Here is a 15,130-nt window from a genome sequence, read left to right as displayed (position 1 = left end):
CTATCCACAAACATTCAATCCCTCCACCACCGACGCTCAGTAGCAGCAGTGTGTACTATCTACAAGATGCACTGCAGGAACTCACCAAGGTTCCTTGGACAGCACCTTCCAAACCCAAGACCACTTCCATCTGGAAGGACAAGGGCAACGGGTACATGGGAACAGCACCGCCTGCAAGTTGCCCTCCAAGTCCTGACTTGAACATATACCATCGTTCCTTCGGAGTCGCTGGGTCAGAATCCTGGAATTCGCCCCCCTAATGGGGGAATTGTGAATCAACCCACAGAACATGGACTGCAGCGATTCAAGAAGGCGGCTCACCACCACCTTCTCAAGGGCAACTAGGGATGGGCAATAAACGCTGGCCAGCCAGAGACCATGTGTCCCACATGAGTGACAAATATTCCTGGATGCACGATACTCAGGGAAGATAGGAAAGGAAGAAAAGGGGAGGTGTGGTGGAATATTGATTCAGATGAGAGGTCACACGACACCAGATTGTAGTCCAACACGTTTATCTGAAATCACGAGCTTTCGGGATGCTCCACTTCACCTGACGAAGAGGGTAGCGCTCCGAAAGCTTGAGATTTCAAATAAACCTGTTGGGCTACAACCTGGTGTCGTGTGACCTCTCATCTTGTCCACCCCAGTCCAACACCGGCATCTCGACAGTATTGATTAAAGGATAACATTGCAAAGCTGGAGAGAGAGAGACAGCACGAGGATATCCCAGAAGGCTCAAGGACAGAATTTATGTGACTGGAACCAAGGAAGAAAAGTAAGTACAATAGCATTACTTGGTGCAGTCTGTGGCCACTGACTAGTGGAAACATTGTAGAGGATCAAGTTTGCGAGATAATTACCCAAGATCAAAGGAACAGGAGTAGACCATTCAGCCCCTCGAGCATGTTCCCGCCATTCATTGAAATCATGGCTGATCTGTGGCCCAACTCCATATACCTGCCTTTGGCCCACATCCCTTAGTACCTTTGCTTAACAAACTTTTATCTAAGATTCAAAATTAGCAACTTATCTCGCATCAACAGCCGTTTGTGGAAGAGAGTTTCAAACCTCTACCAACCTGTGTGTGTGGAACTACTTCCGAACATCTCTCCTGAATGGTCTGGCCCTCATTTTTAGACTATGTCCCCTAATTCAAGAATCTCCAACCAGTGGAAATAGTTCCCCTTTATCTACTCTGTCTTTTCCTGTTAGTATCTTGAAGACTACAATCAGATTACCCCTCAACTTTCTAAATTCTACAGAAAACAGGCCTCATAATTAAACCCCTGAAGCCCAGGCATCATTCTCATAAACCTACACTGTACTCCATCTAAGGCCAATATATCCTTCCTAAGGTGCGGTGTCCACATCTGCTCACAGTTCTCCAAGTAGGGTCTAACCAGAGCTTTGTATAGCTGCGGCATGGTGGCACAGTGGTTAGCACTGTTGCCTCACAGATCCAGGGACTTAGGTTCCATTCCAGCTCGAGAGCCTTATCTGTGTGGAATTTGCACATTCTCCTCGTGTCTGCGTGGGTTTTCTCTGGGTGCTCCGGTTTCCTCCCACAGTCCAATGATGTGCACGGTCAGGCAGATTGGCCATGCTAAATTGCCCGTTAGTATCAGGGGGACTAGCTAGGGTAAACGCATGGGGTTACAGGGATAGGGCCTGGGTGAGATTGTGTTCAGTGCAGATGCAATGGGCCGAATGGCCTCCTTCTGCACTGTAGAGATTCTGTGATCTGCATCCTTATTCTCCAGTCCTTCAGATAAAAAGGCCAACATTCCAGGAGGTGCAAGAATTATACAGTAGTTGGACTTTAATAATCCAAGTAGAGACTGGGGGTAGTAGTCTAGGTAGGGAAAAGAAGGGCAAGAGTTCATTGTGTGTGTTCTGGAAAATTTTCTACAGCAGTAGTTTCCTGTTTGATGAGAAAAGGAACACTGTTGGATCTGGTTCTTAGAAATAAGATGGGTCAAGTGGATCAAGGGTCAGCAGGAGAACATTGAAGGAATAGTGATCACTGGATCATCAGGCTTAGGCTAACTGTGGAAAAGGACAAATCAAGAGTTAAGAGTACTTAAAAATAAGTGAATTTAACAGAGAAAAGCCAACTTCAACGGGGTAGGAACACATCTGGGCCGGAGAAATTGGGAGTCAAAAGGTTGGCAGGAAAAGCGATAGCAGGACAATTTAAAGAAGAGATAGCTCATGTACATTCGAATTGAGTTCCCCAAGAGGGAAAGGTATCTCCAGCTCCCTGGATGATGAAGGGATAGAAATTAAGATGAAGAAAAAAAGCAGTTACGACAGATGTCATATTGAAATTACTATCGAAAACCAGACTGAATATAGAAGGGGAAGTGAAATAGCAGAAAGAGTCAAAGAGGGAGTATGAAAAGAGACTGGCAGCTAACACAAAAGGGAGTCCAAATGTCTTCCATGAGCATATAAATAGTAAAAGGAGGAATAGGACCAAAAAGGGGATTTGCTTAAAGGAAGAAGATGCTCTCCAGGTGAAAGAGAAGGTAATGTGGACACTAGAAGTATTCAAAATTGAGTAGGGGGCGGTATTGGGTGGGCTTAAAGTTGGGAACAGACGAGGTGTATCTGAAGAGAGAGGGAAACAAGAGTGGAAATTGTGGAGGCACAAGGCAGTAGTGCCAGAAACCTGGAGAGTTGCAAACATTACACCCTCGTCCAAAGAAAGGGTGTAAAGTTAAGCCCAGCGACTATAGGTCAGTTTACCCATAGTGGGCAGTACTAAGGGACGTGGATATGAAGCTGGGTTGAGCGACAGGAAGGAGCAAGTACTGGGGAAGGGATATTTTCTGGCTTATTTCTGGATATTTTTCGCCCCTCAATCTTTGTCGTTCCAGTGAGAACAAACTAAGTTCCTCCAACCTCTCCTCATAGCTAATACCCTTCAGACCAGGCAACATCATGGTACACCTCTTCTATACCCTCTCCAAAGCATCCACATCTTTCTGGTAGTGTGGCGACCAGAATTGGACACAATATTCCAAATGCGGCCTAACTAAGGTTCTGTACAGCTGCAGCAGAACCCCCAATTTTTATACTCAATGCCCCGACCGATGAAGGCAAGCATGCCGTATGCCTTCTTGACAACCTTATCCACCTGCGTTGCCACTTTCAGTCATCGGTGGACATGTATGGCCAAATGGCCTCCCTCTGTGCTGTACCTTTTCTGTGGTTCTAATGGCAGAGGTGAGGGGCAGGGGTGGTGAGTGTGGGCTCGCTTACCCGCACTCTTATCGCAGGGCCGCACAAAAAAACTCAAACACGAATGTGTGCGGGAATCCCAGAATTGGATTCCTGCCGATATTTTGTAATCCTGCTCTCACCCACCCCACTTCCCCCCCCATCACCCAGCCACCACCAGTTCTGATACAGACACAGGAAAAGCCAGGCCTGAGTGAGTATGGAAGAACCGAATGGAGACTCCAACTCACTTCCGATTTTCAGATGAACAACTCCCTCTGCATCCAGGGCTTTGGAGATGACAAAGCAGGTGTAGTCCCCGTCATCCTGTACAGTGACTTTCTTGAGCAGGAGGGAGACGTTCCCATTGTGGAAGAATCCGTGAAACAGTTCCGTTCGGCCGGAATACCTCGGAACTTGCGACTCGGGGAGATCGTTGCCCTGTCTGTAGTGATGCACCGTTTTGGACCATTCCGATCGAAACCACCTCACTTCCATCGCTTCAGGAGCCTCCGCCGGTATCAACTGGCAGTCCAGGACAACGTCTCCACCAACCGTGCCAATTACTGGCTTGCTTGGAGTGGTAACGATGAACTGATCTAGAAACAGGGTGAGGGACAAAAGCGGAACAGTCAAATCAACTTGCATTTACATCCCCCAACCACCGCCGTCGCAAAAGTAGACCAGGGTCGGCTATACCACAGTCGGTAGCACACTTGCCTCAAGTGGGAGCAGTGGCCTAGTGGTATTGTCACTGGACAAATAATCCTGAGATCCTCTGGGATCTGGGTTCGAATCTCACCACTGCAGACAGTGACATTTGAATTCAATAGAAAAATCTGGAATTAAAAATCCACTGATGACCATGAAACCATTGTCGTTTGTCGGAAAACCCATCTGGTTCACTGATGATCTTTAGGGAAGGAAATCCGTTGACCTGGTCTGGCCTACATGTGACTCCAGACCCACAACAATGCGGTTGACTCTTAAATGCTCCCCACAAGAGCAACGAGAGGTGAGCAATAAACGCCCATGTCCCATGAAATATATTGTTTAAAAGGTTGTGAATATCCAGACTGACAAAGATACAGACCATGTGAAAGAAAATGGAATAGACTGGCTGGGCCAAAGGGCCTCTTTCTGTGTTGTAAAGCTCGATGGCTCTCTCCAGAGGGAGTGCTGGACTGTTGAAGGTGCATCAATCTAAAACCTAATTTTCTCTCTCAGGTAAATGTAAAAGACTTCATAGAATCTCGACACAAGGAGGCCATTCAGCCCATCGAGTCTGCACTGACTCTCTCACAGAGAGACCTGGACCCTCTGACCCAGACCCTATACCCATAACCCCAAACACTTACCATGGCTAATCCCCCTAACCTGTACATGATTGGACACTAAGGGGCAATTTAACATGGCCAATCCACCTAACCTACACATTTTTAGAGTGTGGGAGGAAACCGGAGCACCCGGAGGAAACCCACGCAGACACGGGGAGAACGTGCAGACTCCGCACAGACAGTGACCCAAGCTGGGAATCGAATCCTGGTCCCTGGCGCTGTGAGGCGGCAGTGCTAACCGCTGCGCCGCTCCAAGGAAATGGCAAGACATTGGGTGGAATCTGGTGTGCTCCCAGGTGATGAATTTTCGCAATGAATGCCAAATAATATCGGGGCTGGTATTAACGCACCAGCGGGCAGAACAACAAGCAAAACCTGGCTGGCTCCCAGGATATTAGGGTGGGGGAGAAGGTTTCCTCATTCAAAGGCACTCAGTGGTGATCAAAAGACCCAGAATGGGGAAAAGGGAGGTGTGGGGTTACTGAAATTCATTGTCCTGCCCTTAAAGTTTATTTATTAGTGTCAGAAGTAAGCTTACATTAACACTGCAATGAGGTTACTGTGAAAATCCCCTTTGGTCCCTTCATCCAAGTCATTTACTTAAATTGTAAAAAGCCGAGGCCCCAACGCTGATCCTTGTGGCACACCAATTATTATAACTTACCTACCAAAAAATCAATCCATTTATGCCTATTCTGTTTCTTGTTAGCTCGTCAATTTTCTATCCGTGCCGTGTGTTGTCCCCTATGTCATCCCCTTTTGGTGTATTTATTTTTATTCGCCACTCATGGGACGTGGCCATCGCTGGCTCGGCCAGCATTTATTGCCCACCCCTAATTGCCTCTTGAGAAGGTGGCGGTGAGCTGCCTTCTTGAGCCGCTGCAGTCCCTGTGGTGTAGGTACACCCACAGTGCTGTCAGGGAGGGAGTTCCTGGATTTTGACCCAGCAACAGTGAAGGAATGGCCGATATATTTCCAAATCAGGATGGTGAGTGACTTGGAGGGAAAATCCTCGGTGGTGGTGTTCCCAGGTACCTGCTGCCCTTTGCCTTCCAGATGGTAGTGGTCGTGGGTTTGGAAGGTTGAGGAACACTTGTGAGTTCCTGCAGTGCATCTTTTAGATGTTGCACATGCTGCTGCTAATCTGCATCAGTGGTGGAGGGAATGAGTGTTTGTGGAAGTGGTGCCATCATGCGAACTGTTTTGTCCTGGATGGTGTCGAGCTTCTTGAGTGTTGTTGAAGCTGCACCCATGCAGGCAGGTGAGGAGTATTCCATCACACTCCTGACTGATGCCTTGTAGATTGGTGACAGCCTTTGGAGAGTCAGGAGCAAGTTACTTGCGACAGGATTCCTAATGTCTGACCTGCTCTTAGAGTATTTATGTAGCTAGTCCAGTTCAGTTTCTGGTCAATCATGACCCCAGAATGTTGATAGCGGGGAATTCAGTGATGGTAATGCCATTGACTGTCAAAGGGTGCTGGTTAAATTCTCTCTTGTTGGGGATGGTCATTGCGTGGCACAAATGATACTTGCCACTTGTTAGTCCAAGCCTGGATATTGTCCAGGCCTTGCTGCATTTAGACATGAACTGCTTCAGTACCTGAGGAGCCCCGAATGCATTGTGAACATCCCCACTTCTGACTTTTGATGTGGCAACTTATCAAATGTCTTTTGGAACATAGGAACAGGAGTAGGCCATTCAGCCCATTGAGCCTGCTCTGTTATTCAGTATGATCAAGGCTAATTGTCCACTTCAATGACTCTCTCTCTCTCTCCCCCAAATCCTTTTATGTCATTGGTATTTGGAAATCTTTCAATCCCTTCTTTAAACATACTCAATGACTGAGCCTCCACAGTCCTCTGGGGTAGAGAATTAGAAAGACAAGAGCAGCAGTTACCTGGGAACACCACCACCTGGAAGTTCACCCCCAAGTCACTCGCCATCCTGACTTGGAAATATATCGGCCATTCCTTCACTGTCGCTGGGTCAAAATCCTGGAACTCCCTCCCTAACAGCACTATGGGTGTACCTACACCTCAGGGACTGCAGCGGCTCAAGAAGGCAGCTCACCGCTGCCTTCACACTTAGAGATGGAAAATAAATGCTGGCCTAACCAGTGAAGCCCACATCTCACAACCCTCCGAGTAAAAACATTTCTCCTCACCTTGGTACTAAATGGCTTCCCCTTTATTTTGAACTTGTGTCCCTTGGTTCTAGACTCACAACCAGTGGCTACATCTTACCCTCGTCTACCCTGCCTCCTTAAGTATTTTGTAGGTTTCCATGAGGTTACCTCTCATTCTTCGAAAGGGAATACAGGCCCAGTTTGCCCAATCTCTCTTCATAAGACAGTCCAGCCAACCCCGGAACAAGTCTGGTGAACCTTCGTTCCACTCCTTCTGTGGCAATAATATTCTTTCTGAGGTCAGGGGATCAAAACTGCACACAGTCCTCCAGGTACAGTCTAACCAAACCCCGATACAAGACCTCACTACTCCTGGACTCAAATCCTCTTGTGATAAGGACTAACACTCGGTTGGCCTTCCTAATAGCTTGCAGAACCTGCATGTTCACCTTCAGTGACTTATTGACAAGGACCCTTTGTACATCTACACTTCCGAATCTCTTACCATTAAGAAAAGCTCAACTCATCTGTTCCTTCAAACAAAGTGGAGGCCCCTCACGTTTCTCCATCTCCTGTTCCATCTGCCATGTCCTTGCCCACTCACTAAGTCTGTACAAATCCGCTTGAAGCCACTTTGCATCTTCTACACAAACATGCATTCCCACCTGCCTTTGTATCATCTGCCAACTTGGAAATATTACACTTGGTCTCAAACATCCAAATCTTTGAGATACATTGGGGACGCATGGGGACGAAGTAGAAAAGGTCGAGAGCTTCAAGTTTTTAGGTGTCCAGATCACCAACAACCTGTCCTGGTTCCCCCATGCTGACACTATCATTAAGAAAGCCCACCAACGCCTCTACTTTCTCAGAAGACTAAGGAAATTTGGCATGTCAGCTACGACTCTCACCAAGTTTTACAGATGCACCATAGAAAGCATTCTTTCTGGTTGTATCACAGCTTGGTCTGGCTCCTGCTCTGTCCAAGGCCGCATGGAACTACAAAACTTCATGAACGTAGTGCAATCCCATCACTCAAACCAGCCTCCCATCCGTTGACTCTGTCTACACTTCCCGCTGCTTCGGCAAAGCAGCCAGCATAATTAAGGACCCCACGCACCCCGGACATTCTCTCTTCCACCTTCTACCTTCGGGAAAAAGATACAAAAGTCGAAGGTATATACCAACCGACTCAAGAACAGCATCTTCCCTGCTGCCATCAGACTTTTGAATGAACCTACCTTGCATTAAGTTGATCTTTCTCTACACTCTAGCTATGACTGTAACACTACATTCTGCACTCTCTCGTATCCTTCTCTATGAACGGTATGTGTTGTCTGTATTGCGTACAAGAAACAATACTTTTCACTGTATGTCAATAGATGTGACAATAATAAATCGAATCGAATCAAAAAAACAGCTGCCCCCCACAACCCCCACCCCAACCACCCCTCCCCCCAACAACCCCCCACCCAACCCACCCCAAACCCCATCCCCCCAACCCACCCCAACCCCTCTCCCCCCCAACCCCCCTCCCCCTCAACACCACCCTCCCCCTCAACCCCGCCCTCCCCCTAACCCCCCAGCCCCACCCCCCCAGCCCAACCCCCCCCAACCCAACCCAACCCCCCCAACCCAACCCCCCCAACCCAACCCCCCCCAACCTAACCCCCCCCCCAACCCAACCCAACCCCACCCCCCCCAAACCCCCCCCTCAACCTCCCCACTGTAGAAATTATGTTGTAATTCCAGCTATGGCCAAATATTTAATTCACTTTGTTCTGCAAGATTAAGGATGTTCACTTCAAATAAAGCAGTATGGAGTTGCTGAAACTTGTGAAACTATAGTTAAAAGCAGTTAACAACTTTCTTGATCAATCTATGATTCGAGAGATACACAAGTTTGTTGCTTCTTACCAGGAGCTGAAGATACTAGCGGGAGAAGACTCAGAATAAAACATTTCCACTTCATGTTTGACAGGGTCGGACCAGAGCAGCGAGTGATCAAAACCATTCACGTCATAGCATTTTCATTCGAAGCTGGAAGAAATATTTCAGACTTGATTTCATAGAAGAATCATAGAATCACGACAGTGCAGAAGGAGGCTATTCGGCCCATCAAGCATGTACTGACTCTCTGGCAAGAATGGTTAAATACAAATTCTAATTCAAAACACTATACTGATTTTAGATGAACCCAGCAATAACCAAATGAAAAGGTAACAATTGTGTGTTCTTTTACAGAAGCAAATGCCGCTTAAATTGTAGCAAATTAACACTTCTCAAATGTTGCAAATTTTTTGGAAGAAGTGATATAGATGCTCTGTCTGGGAAGTTTGTACCCCGGTGGGTAACGATTACACCTCAGAGTCACAAGGTTCCAGTTTCAAGTTGCATTTATAGAATCATAGAATCCCTACAGTGCAGAAGGAGGCCATTTAGCCCATCGAGTCTGCACTACAATCCCACCCAGGCTCTCTCCCCATAACCCCACTTATTTACCTTACTTGTCCCCTTGACACTAAAGGGTGACTGACAGTGCAGAGATTGCACTTTCTCCCCGTGTCTGTGTGGGTTTCCTCCAGATGCTCCAATTTCCTCCCAGATGTGCAGGTCAGGTTGATTAGCGACGCTAAATTGCCCCTTAGTACCAGGAGGAATTGCAGGGTAAATTTGTCGGGTTAGGGGATGGGGCCTGGGTAGGATTGTTGTCGGTGCAGGCTCGATGGGCTGAATGGCCTCCTTCTGCACTGTAGGGATTCTATAATTCTAATTCAGTATGGCCAACTAATCTGACCCGCACATCTTTGGAATGTGGGAGGAAACCGGAGCACCCGGAGGAAACCCACACAGACTCAGGGAGAACAGAGCGTCACCCGAGGCCGGAACTGAACCCGGATCACTGGCGCTATAAGGCAGCAGTGCTAACCACTGTGCCACCATGCTGCCCCTTTTGCAGGACTTGAGCACAAATATCCAGGCTGACACTGCGTCCTAAGGGGGTGTCGTGCTGTGTGACGCACCATGGGAGGGTCAGCGTACACTGTGGGAGCCACCCAGTCAGTATAGGTCTATCCTTATTTTGATCACCAGTTGATACAGGCCCACTATCAGTGGGAGGGCATGGGAGAGATGGTGGTCTTAGTGTGGAGTTGGACCGCTGGTCGGCCACATAAATTGCTGATTAAAACAAAATGGACGTGTGCGGAGAAAAAATCCTTTCCATTCCCTCCCCCCAAGCATCCAGTTAACTTGCTGCTCCAACCCTTCCCAGAGGCCATGACTGATATTAATTTATTTTTTTAATAATCAAGTTTGTGTTGCCAGACAGGGAGCAGGAACTCTTTCAGAGCAGCTTTCAAAAACAAACTGGTTACACACTGTATTTGAAAAGGAAAAAGAGTGAAAGGACAATGATGAAAGAGTTGGGAGGAAGGATCATTGGAATGTTCTTTCAAAGAGCTAGTACCAGCATGATGGACCAAAAGGCCTTCTCCTGTGCAGAATGAGATGTATCCCAGGCTGTTGAGGGAGGCGAGTGAGGAGATATCAGGGGCGTTGGCAGTCATTTTCAAATCCTCACTGGCCACAGGTGAGGTGGCAGAGGACTGGAGGTCTTGTAAATATTGTCCCATGATTTAAAAAAAAACAGGTAGGGATAGAACCAGGAAATTATAGGCCAGTCTGTCTAACCTCCAAGGTGGTTACTAGAAATAGTTACTAGAAATAATTCTGAGAGGTTGAATGGATAGATATGGATCAATTAGGGACAGTGAGCCCAGACTCATTAAGGGGAAGGTTGTGTTTGACAAATTTAATTAAGATTTTTTGAGGAGGCAACCAGGAGTAGCGATGAGAGGAACACATTTGATGTATATGGACTTTAGCAAGACTTTTAATAAGATCCCTCATGGCAGACTGATCGAGAAAGTAAGGGCCCTTGGGATCAAAGGCAAAGGCACATTGAATCCAAAATTGGCAGAGAGGCAGGAAGCAGAGGGTGATGGCAGAGGGATGTTACCATGACTGGAAGTCGGTATCCAGTGGGTTTTCGCAGGGCTTGGTGCTGGTGTTCTTGCTACTTGTTGTGTACATTAATGATTTGGAATTAAATATAGGGGTATGGTCAAGAAGATGGCAGATGACTCAAGAATTGGGAGGGTGGTAAATAGTGAGGAGGATAGCGATAAACTGCAGGAGGATATCAATGAACTGGTCAGGTGGGCAGAGCAGTGGCAATGGAATTCAACCCAGAAAAGTGTGAGGTAATGCACTTGGGGAGAGCTACCAAGGCAAAAGATTCCATTATGAATGGCAGGACCCTGGAAAGTACTGAAGATCAGAGAGACCATGGAATGCACATTCACAGGTCCCTGAAGGTGGCGGGCAGGTAGACAAGGTGGTTAAGACATATAGAATACTTGCCTTTATTAGCCGAGACATAGAATACAAAAGCAGGCAGGTCATGCTGGAACTGTCTAAAATGCTGCTTAGGCCACAGCTAGAGTACTGTGTGCAGTTCTGGTCACCACATTATAGGAAGGATGTGATTGCATAGAGAGGGTGCAGAGGAGATTCACCAGGATGTTACCTGAGCTGGGAGGAAAGAGTGGATAGGATGGGCTGTTTTCCACAGAGCAGTGAAGGTTGCAAGGGGACCTGATAGAGATGTATAAAATAATGAGGGACATAGATAGGGTGGATAGGAAGGCACTTTTTCCATTGGTATAGCGGTCAATAACAAGGGAGGGGGGGGGGGGGGGTGGGATTTGACCAAAGGTAAAAGGTAGAAGGCTAAGAGGGGAGCTGAGGAGAAACCTTTCACCCAGAGGGTGGTGAGAATCCGGAACTCACTGCCTGAAAGGGTGACAGAGGCAGAAACTCTTGTAACATTTAAGAAGTATTTAGGTATTCACTTGCGCTGTCCTAACCTCCAGGGCCATGGGCCAAGTGCTGGAAAATGGGATTAGTGCAGTCAGATCCTTGTTGAGTCGCATGGACATACAATTATACAATCATTGAATTCCTACAGTGCAGAAGGAGGCCATTCAGCCCATCGAGTCTGCACTGACCACAATCCCACCCAGGCCCTAAACCCGTAACCCCACATATTTACCCAGCTAATCCCTCTAATCTACGCATCTTGGGACAAAAGGAGCAATTTAGCATGGCCAATCAACCTAACCTGCACATCTTTGGACTGTGGGAGCACCCAAAGGAAACCCACGCAGACACGGGGAGAATGTGCAGGCTCCACACAGACAGTGACCCTAGGCCAGAATTAAACCTGGGTCCCTGGTGCTATGAGGCAGCAGTGCTAACCCACTGTGCCACCCGACATGATGGGCTGAATGGCCTCCTTCTGTGCTGGAAATGTCCATGAATGAGTCTGTGATTTGAATACAGAAGCCATGGGTTCAATGCTCGGAATCAACATTCAGGACAATGGCCACATGCCATGGACAGGTCAACTGGATGATGACTATCCTTCTGGAAATGGAAGCTGCTAGTTCAGCCAGGACCCCATAGTCGATGCCTGCTACACACCCTGCTCTGTGTAAAAAAAAATTGTGACGAATTGTTCTCAAGGATTTATGGAGGCATTCAATGGGCAGTTGGATAAGAATATTATGAAGGAAACACACCAGCACATACCAATTGGGCCAAATGGCGTATTACCCTACTGTACATTCCATATAACCACAACTCAGATTTGTAAAGGACATTTAAAATAGTAAACATCACTTCACAGGCACGTTATCCCTCGACACTGTGGCACAGTGGTTAGCACCGCTGCCTCACAGCGCCAGGGACCCGGGTTCGATTCCCAGCTTGTGTCACTGTGTGCGCAAAGTCTGCATGTTCTCCCCGTGTCTGCGTGGGTTTCCTCCAGGTGCTCCGGTTTCTACCCACAGTCTAAAGATTTACGGGTTGATTGACCATGCTAAATTGCCCCTTAGTGACGGGGGGATTAGCAGGGTAAATGAAGGCTATGGGAATAGGGCCTGGGTGGGATTATGGTTAGTACAGACTCAATGGGCCGAATGGCCTCCTTCTGCACTGTAGGGATTTTATGACCCTTTGTCAGTGCTGAAGAGAATATTGATGAAGGGGCATCCTGACTCTCAACGTTGCCTCTGTTCTCCCTCCACAGATGCTGTCAGACCTGCTGAGATTTTCCAGCATTTTATTTCCTTTTGCTGCGAGATCGGAAGGGAAGGGTGTGAACACAAAGAGTTTTTAAAATGGAGGCTTTGTTCAAATCAGAAGCCAGTGTAGCTCAGCCAGCTCGCAGTGAGGTGATGGGCAGAGTGGACTCTGTGGAGAGTTAAGTCCACGGGCAGCAGAGGTCTGGATGAGCTTAGGTTGGGGGTGGAGGGGGTTTAGAATATAAGGGGGCTTTCCTTCAGCCCAAAAAGTAACTAAAGGCAGGAGAGGGTTTCAGTTGTGAAAACGAAAGTAAATTTCAGACTATGGCAGGGTGGGGTGAAATTGCATGGATGTTAGTGAGATATAACAAAATATTATAATCATTCTGAGATATTTATTTTAAAAAACGTATTCGCAATAACGTTGTTAACTTATTCAACACAGAACAGTAGAGATAATGAAAGCTTATGACTTTAGTTACTCAAACCCGGAACACTACACAGCTCCACGCACCCTGTAACGATACTTTATAACTTCTATTTAAAAATTGTTACATTCACTATTGCGACCCCCTGGTTATTCAGTGGCGCCTGTGTAGGGAATATGTGTTGGGCTGGGAGGGTTATTGATCTGTGTGTCTCCAGGTTCACACTGTGATCTTGAGAATACACTCCACCAGGAAGAGATCCTTAAGAGCCACTTTGAATAAAGGCAAAAGATGCCCATGAGAAACTCACCTTTCACAACCGATTGTTCCCCAGGACAGCCTCATCTCAACAACGTTCCCCGCCAAATATTGCTGATTCCTGTCCAAAATGGTGGGGTTTTTTTAAACATGCAGGGCAACGTTTTATTGCATGTGAAGATGGCGCTTGTTCCTTGTGAAATCGACAGACTAAATTCAGTTGCAATTCCACATGATCGAGAAGGGGGAGCCCAGCTACTGATCTTTGCAACTGGGCGGTTCCCCTCTTTACTGCACCCTTCATAACGTTTATATCACCGGCCCACACATCCCCGAGATGTGGAAATATTCAGTGTGTTCAAATTCCACCAGGGCAGTTTGATCATTACAACTCAGTCATAAAAAGCTGCATTTAGGATTGATGTAGGGCGAGGTAGCTGGTGGGTGGCCCTAGTTTAGAGTTGAGAAAGGGGCTACTGGAGAAAGAGAGTGGGGCGATGGGATTAGTTTGGAGATTGATACAGGGCTACATGGAGTGAGTGGGGCAGTGGGATTAGTTTGGAGATTGATACAGGGCTATGGGGAGAGAGAGGCAGTGGGATTAGTACAAGGCTATGGAGAGAGGAGGGCAGTGGGATTAGTTTGAGATTGATACAGGGCTACGGGGAAAATGCAGGAGGGTGGGATTAATTTTGGGATTGATGCAGATAGTGAGGAGAAGGGGGCATTGGGATTAGTTTGAGATTGATACAGGACTCTGGAGAGGGGGCAGTGGGATTCATTTAGGATTGATACAGAGCTATGAGGAGGGGCAGTGGGATTAGGTTGGGATTGTTACAGGGCTATGGAGAGAGAGGCAGTGAGGTTAGTTTGGAATTGATACAAGGCTATGGAGAGAGAAGGGGCAATGGGGTTAGTTTGGGATTGATACAGGACTATGGAGAGAGAGGCAGTGAGGTTAGTTTGGAATTGATACAGAGCTATGAAGAGAAAAGGGACAGTGGGGTTAGTTTGGGATTGATACAGGGCTATGGAGAGAGGGGGGAAGTGGAGTTAGTTTAGGATTGATACAGGGCTATGGAGAGAGAGGGGAAGTGGGGTTAGTTTGGAATTGATACAGGGTTATGGAGAGAGAGGGGGCAGTGAGGTTAGTCTGGGGTTGATACAGGGTTATGGAGAGAGAGGGGGCAGTGAGGTTAGTTTGGGGTTGATACAGGGCTATGGAGAGAGAGGGGGCAGTGAGGTTAGTTTGGGGTTGATACAGGGCTATGGAGAGAGAAGGGGCAGTGGGGTTAGTTTGGGATTGATACAGGGCTGTGGACGAGAGAAGGGGCAGCGGGGTTAGTTTGGGATTGATACAGGGCTACGGAGAGAGAGGGGGCAGTGAGGTTAGTTTGGGGTTGATACAGGGCTGTGGACGAGAGAAGGGGCAGTGGGGTTAGTTTGGGATTGATACAGGGCTGTGGACGAGAGAGGGCAGTAAGAGTTTTAACAACACCAGGTTAAAGTCCAACAGGTTTATTTGGTAGCAAATACCATTAGATTTCGGAGCGCTGCTCCTTCGTCAGATGGAGTGGAAATGTGCTCTCAAACAGGGCATAGAGA

General features: G+C 47.4%; 1 protein-coding gene across 1 annotated transcript in view; it reads right to left on the bottom strand.

Moving 5' to 3' along the window:
• LOC144496909 (butyrophilin subfamily 1 member A1-like) overlaps positions 1-14,382 on the bottom strand; it is a 39,794-nt gene extending 25,412 nt beyond the window's left edge. The window contains exons 1-3 of the mRNA XM_078217524.1: positions 13,578-14,382; positions 8,608-8,730; positions 3,477-3,824 (exon numbers count right to left, since the gene is read on the bottom strand). Coding sequence (XP_078073650.1) covers positions 3,477-3,824; positions 8,608-8,704 — 445 coding nt within the window. The 5' untranslated portion in view covers positions 8,705-8,730; positions 13,578-14,382. The remainder of the gene's footprint in view (positions 1-3,476; positions 3,825-8,607; positions 8,731-13,577) is intronic.
• Positions 14,383-15,130: the final 748 nt, after the last annotated feature.

The sequence above is a fragment of the Mustelus asterias genome, chromosome 8, assembly GCF_964213995.1.
Source record: "Mustelus asterias chromosome 8, sMusAst1.hap1.1, whole genome shotgun sequence".
In the NCBI taxonomy this organism is placed as follows: domain Eukaryota; kingdom Metazoa; phylum Chordata; class Chondrichthyes; order Carcharhiniformes; family Triakidae; genus Mustelus; species Mustelus asterias.
This window is presented reverse-complemented; position numbering and strand designations above follow the sequence as displayed.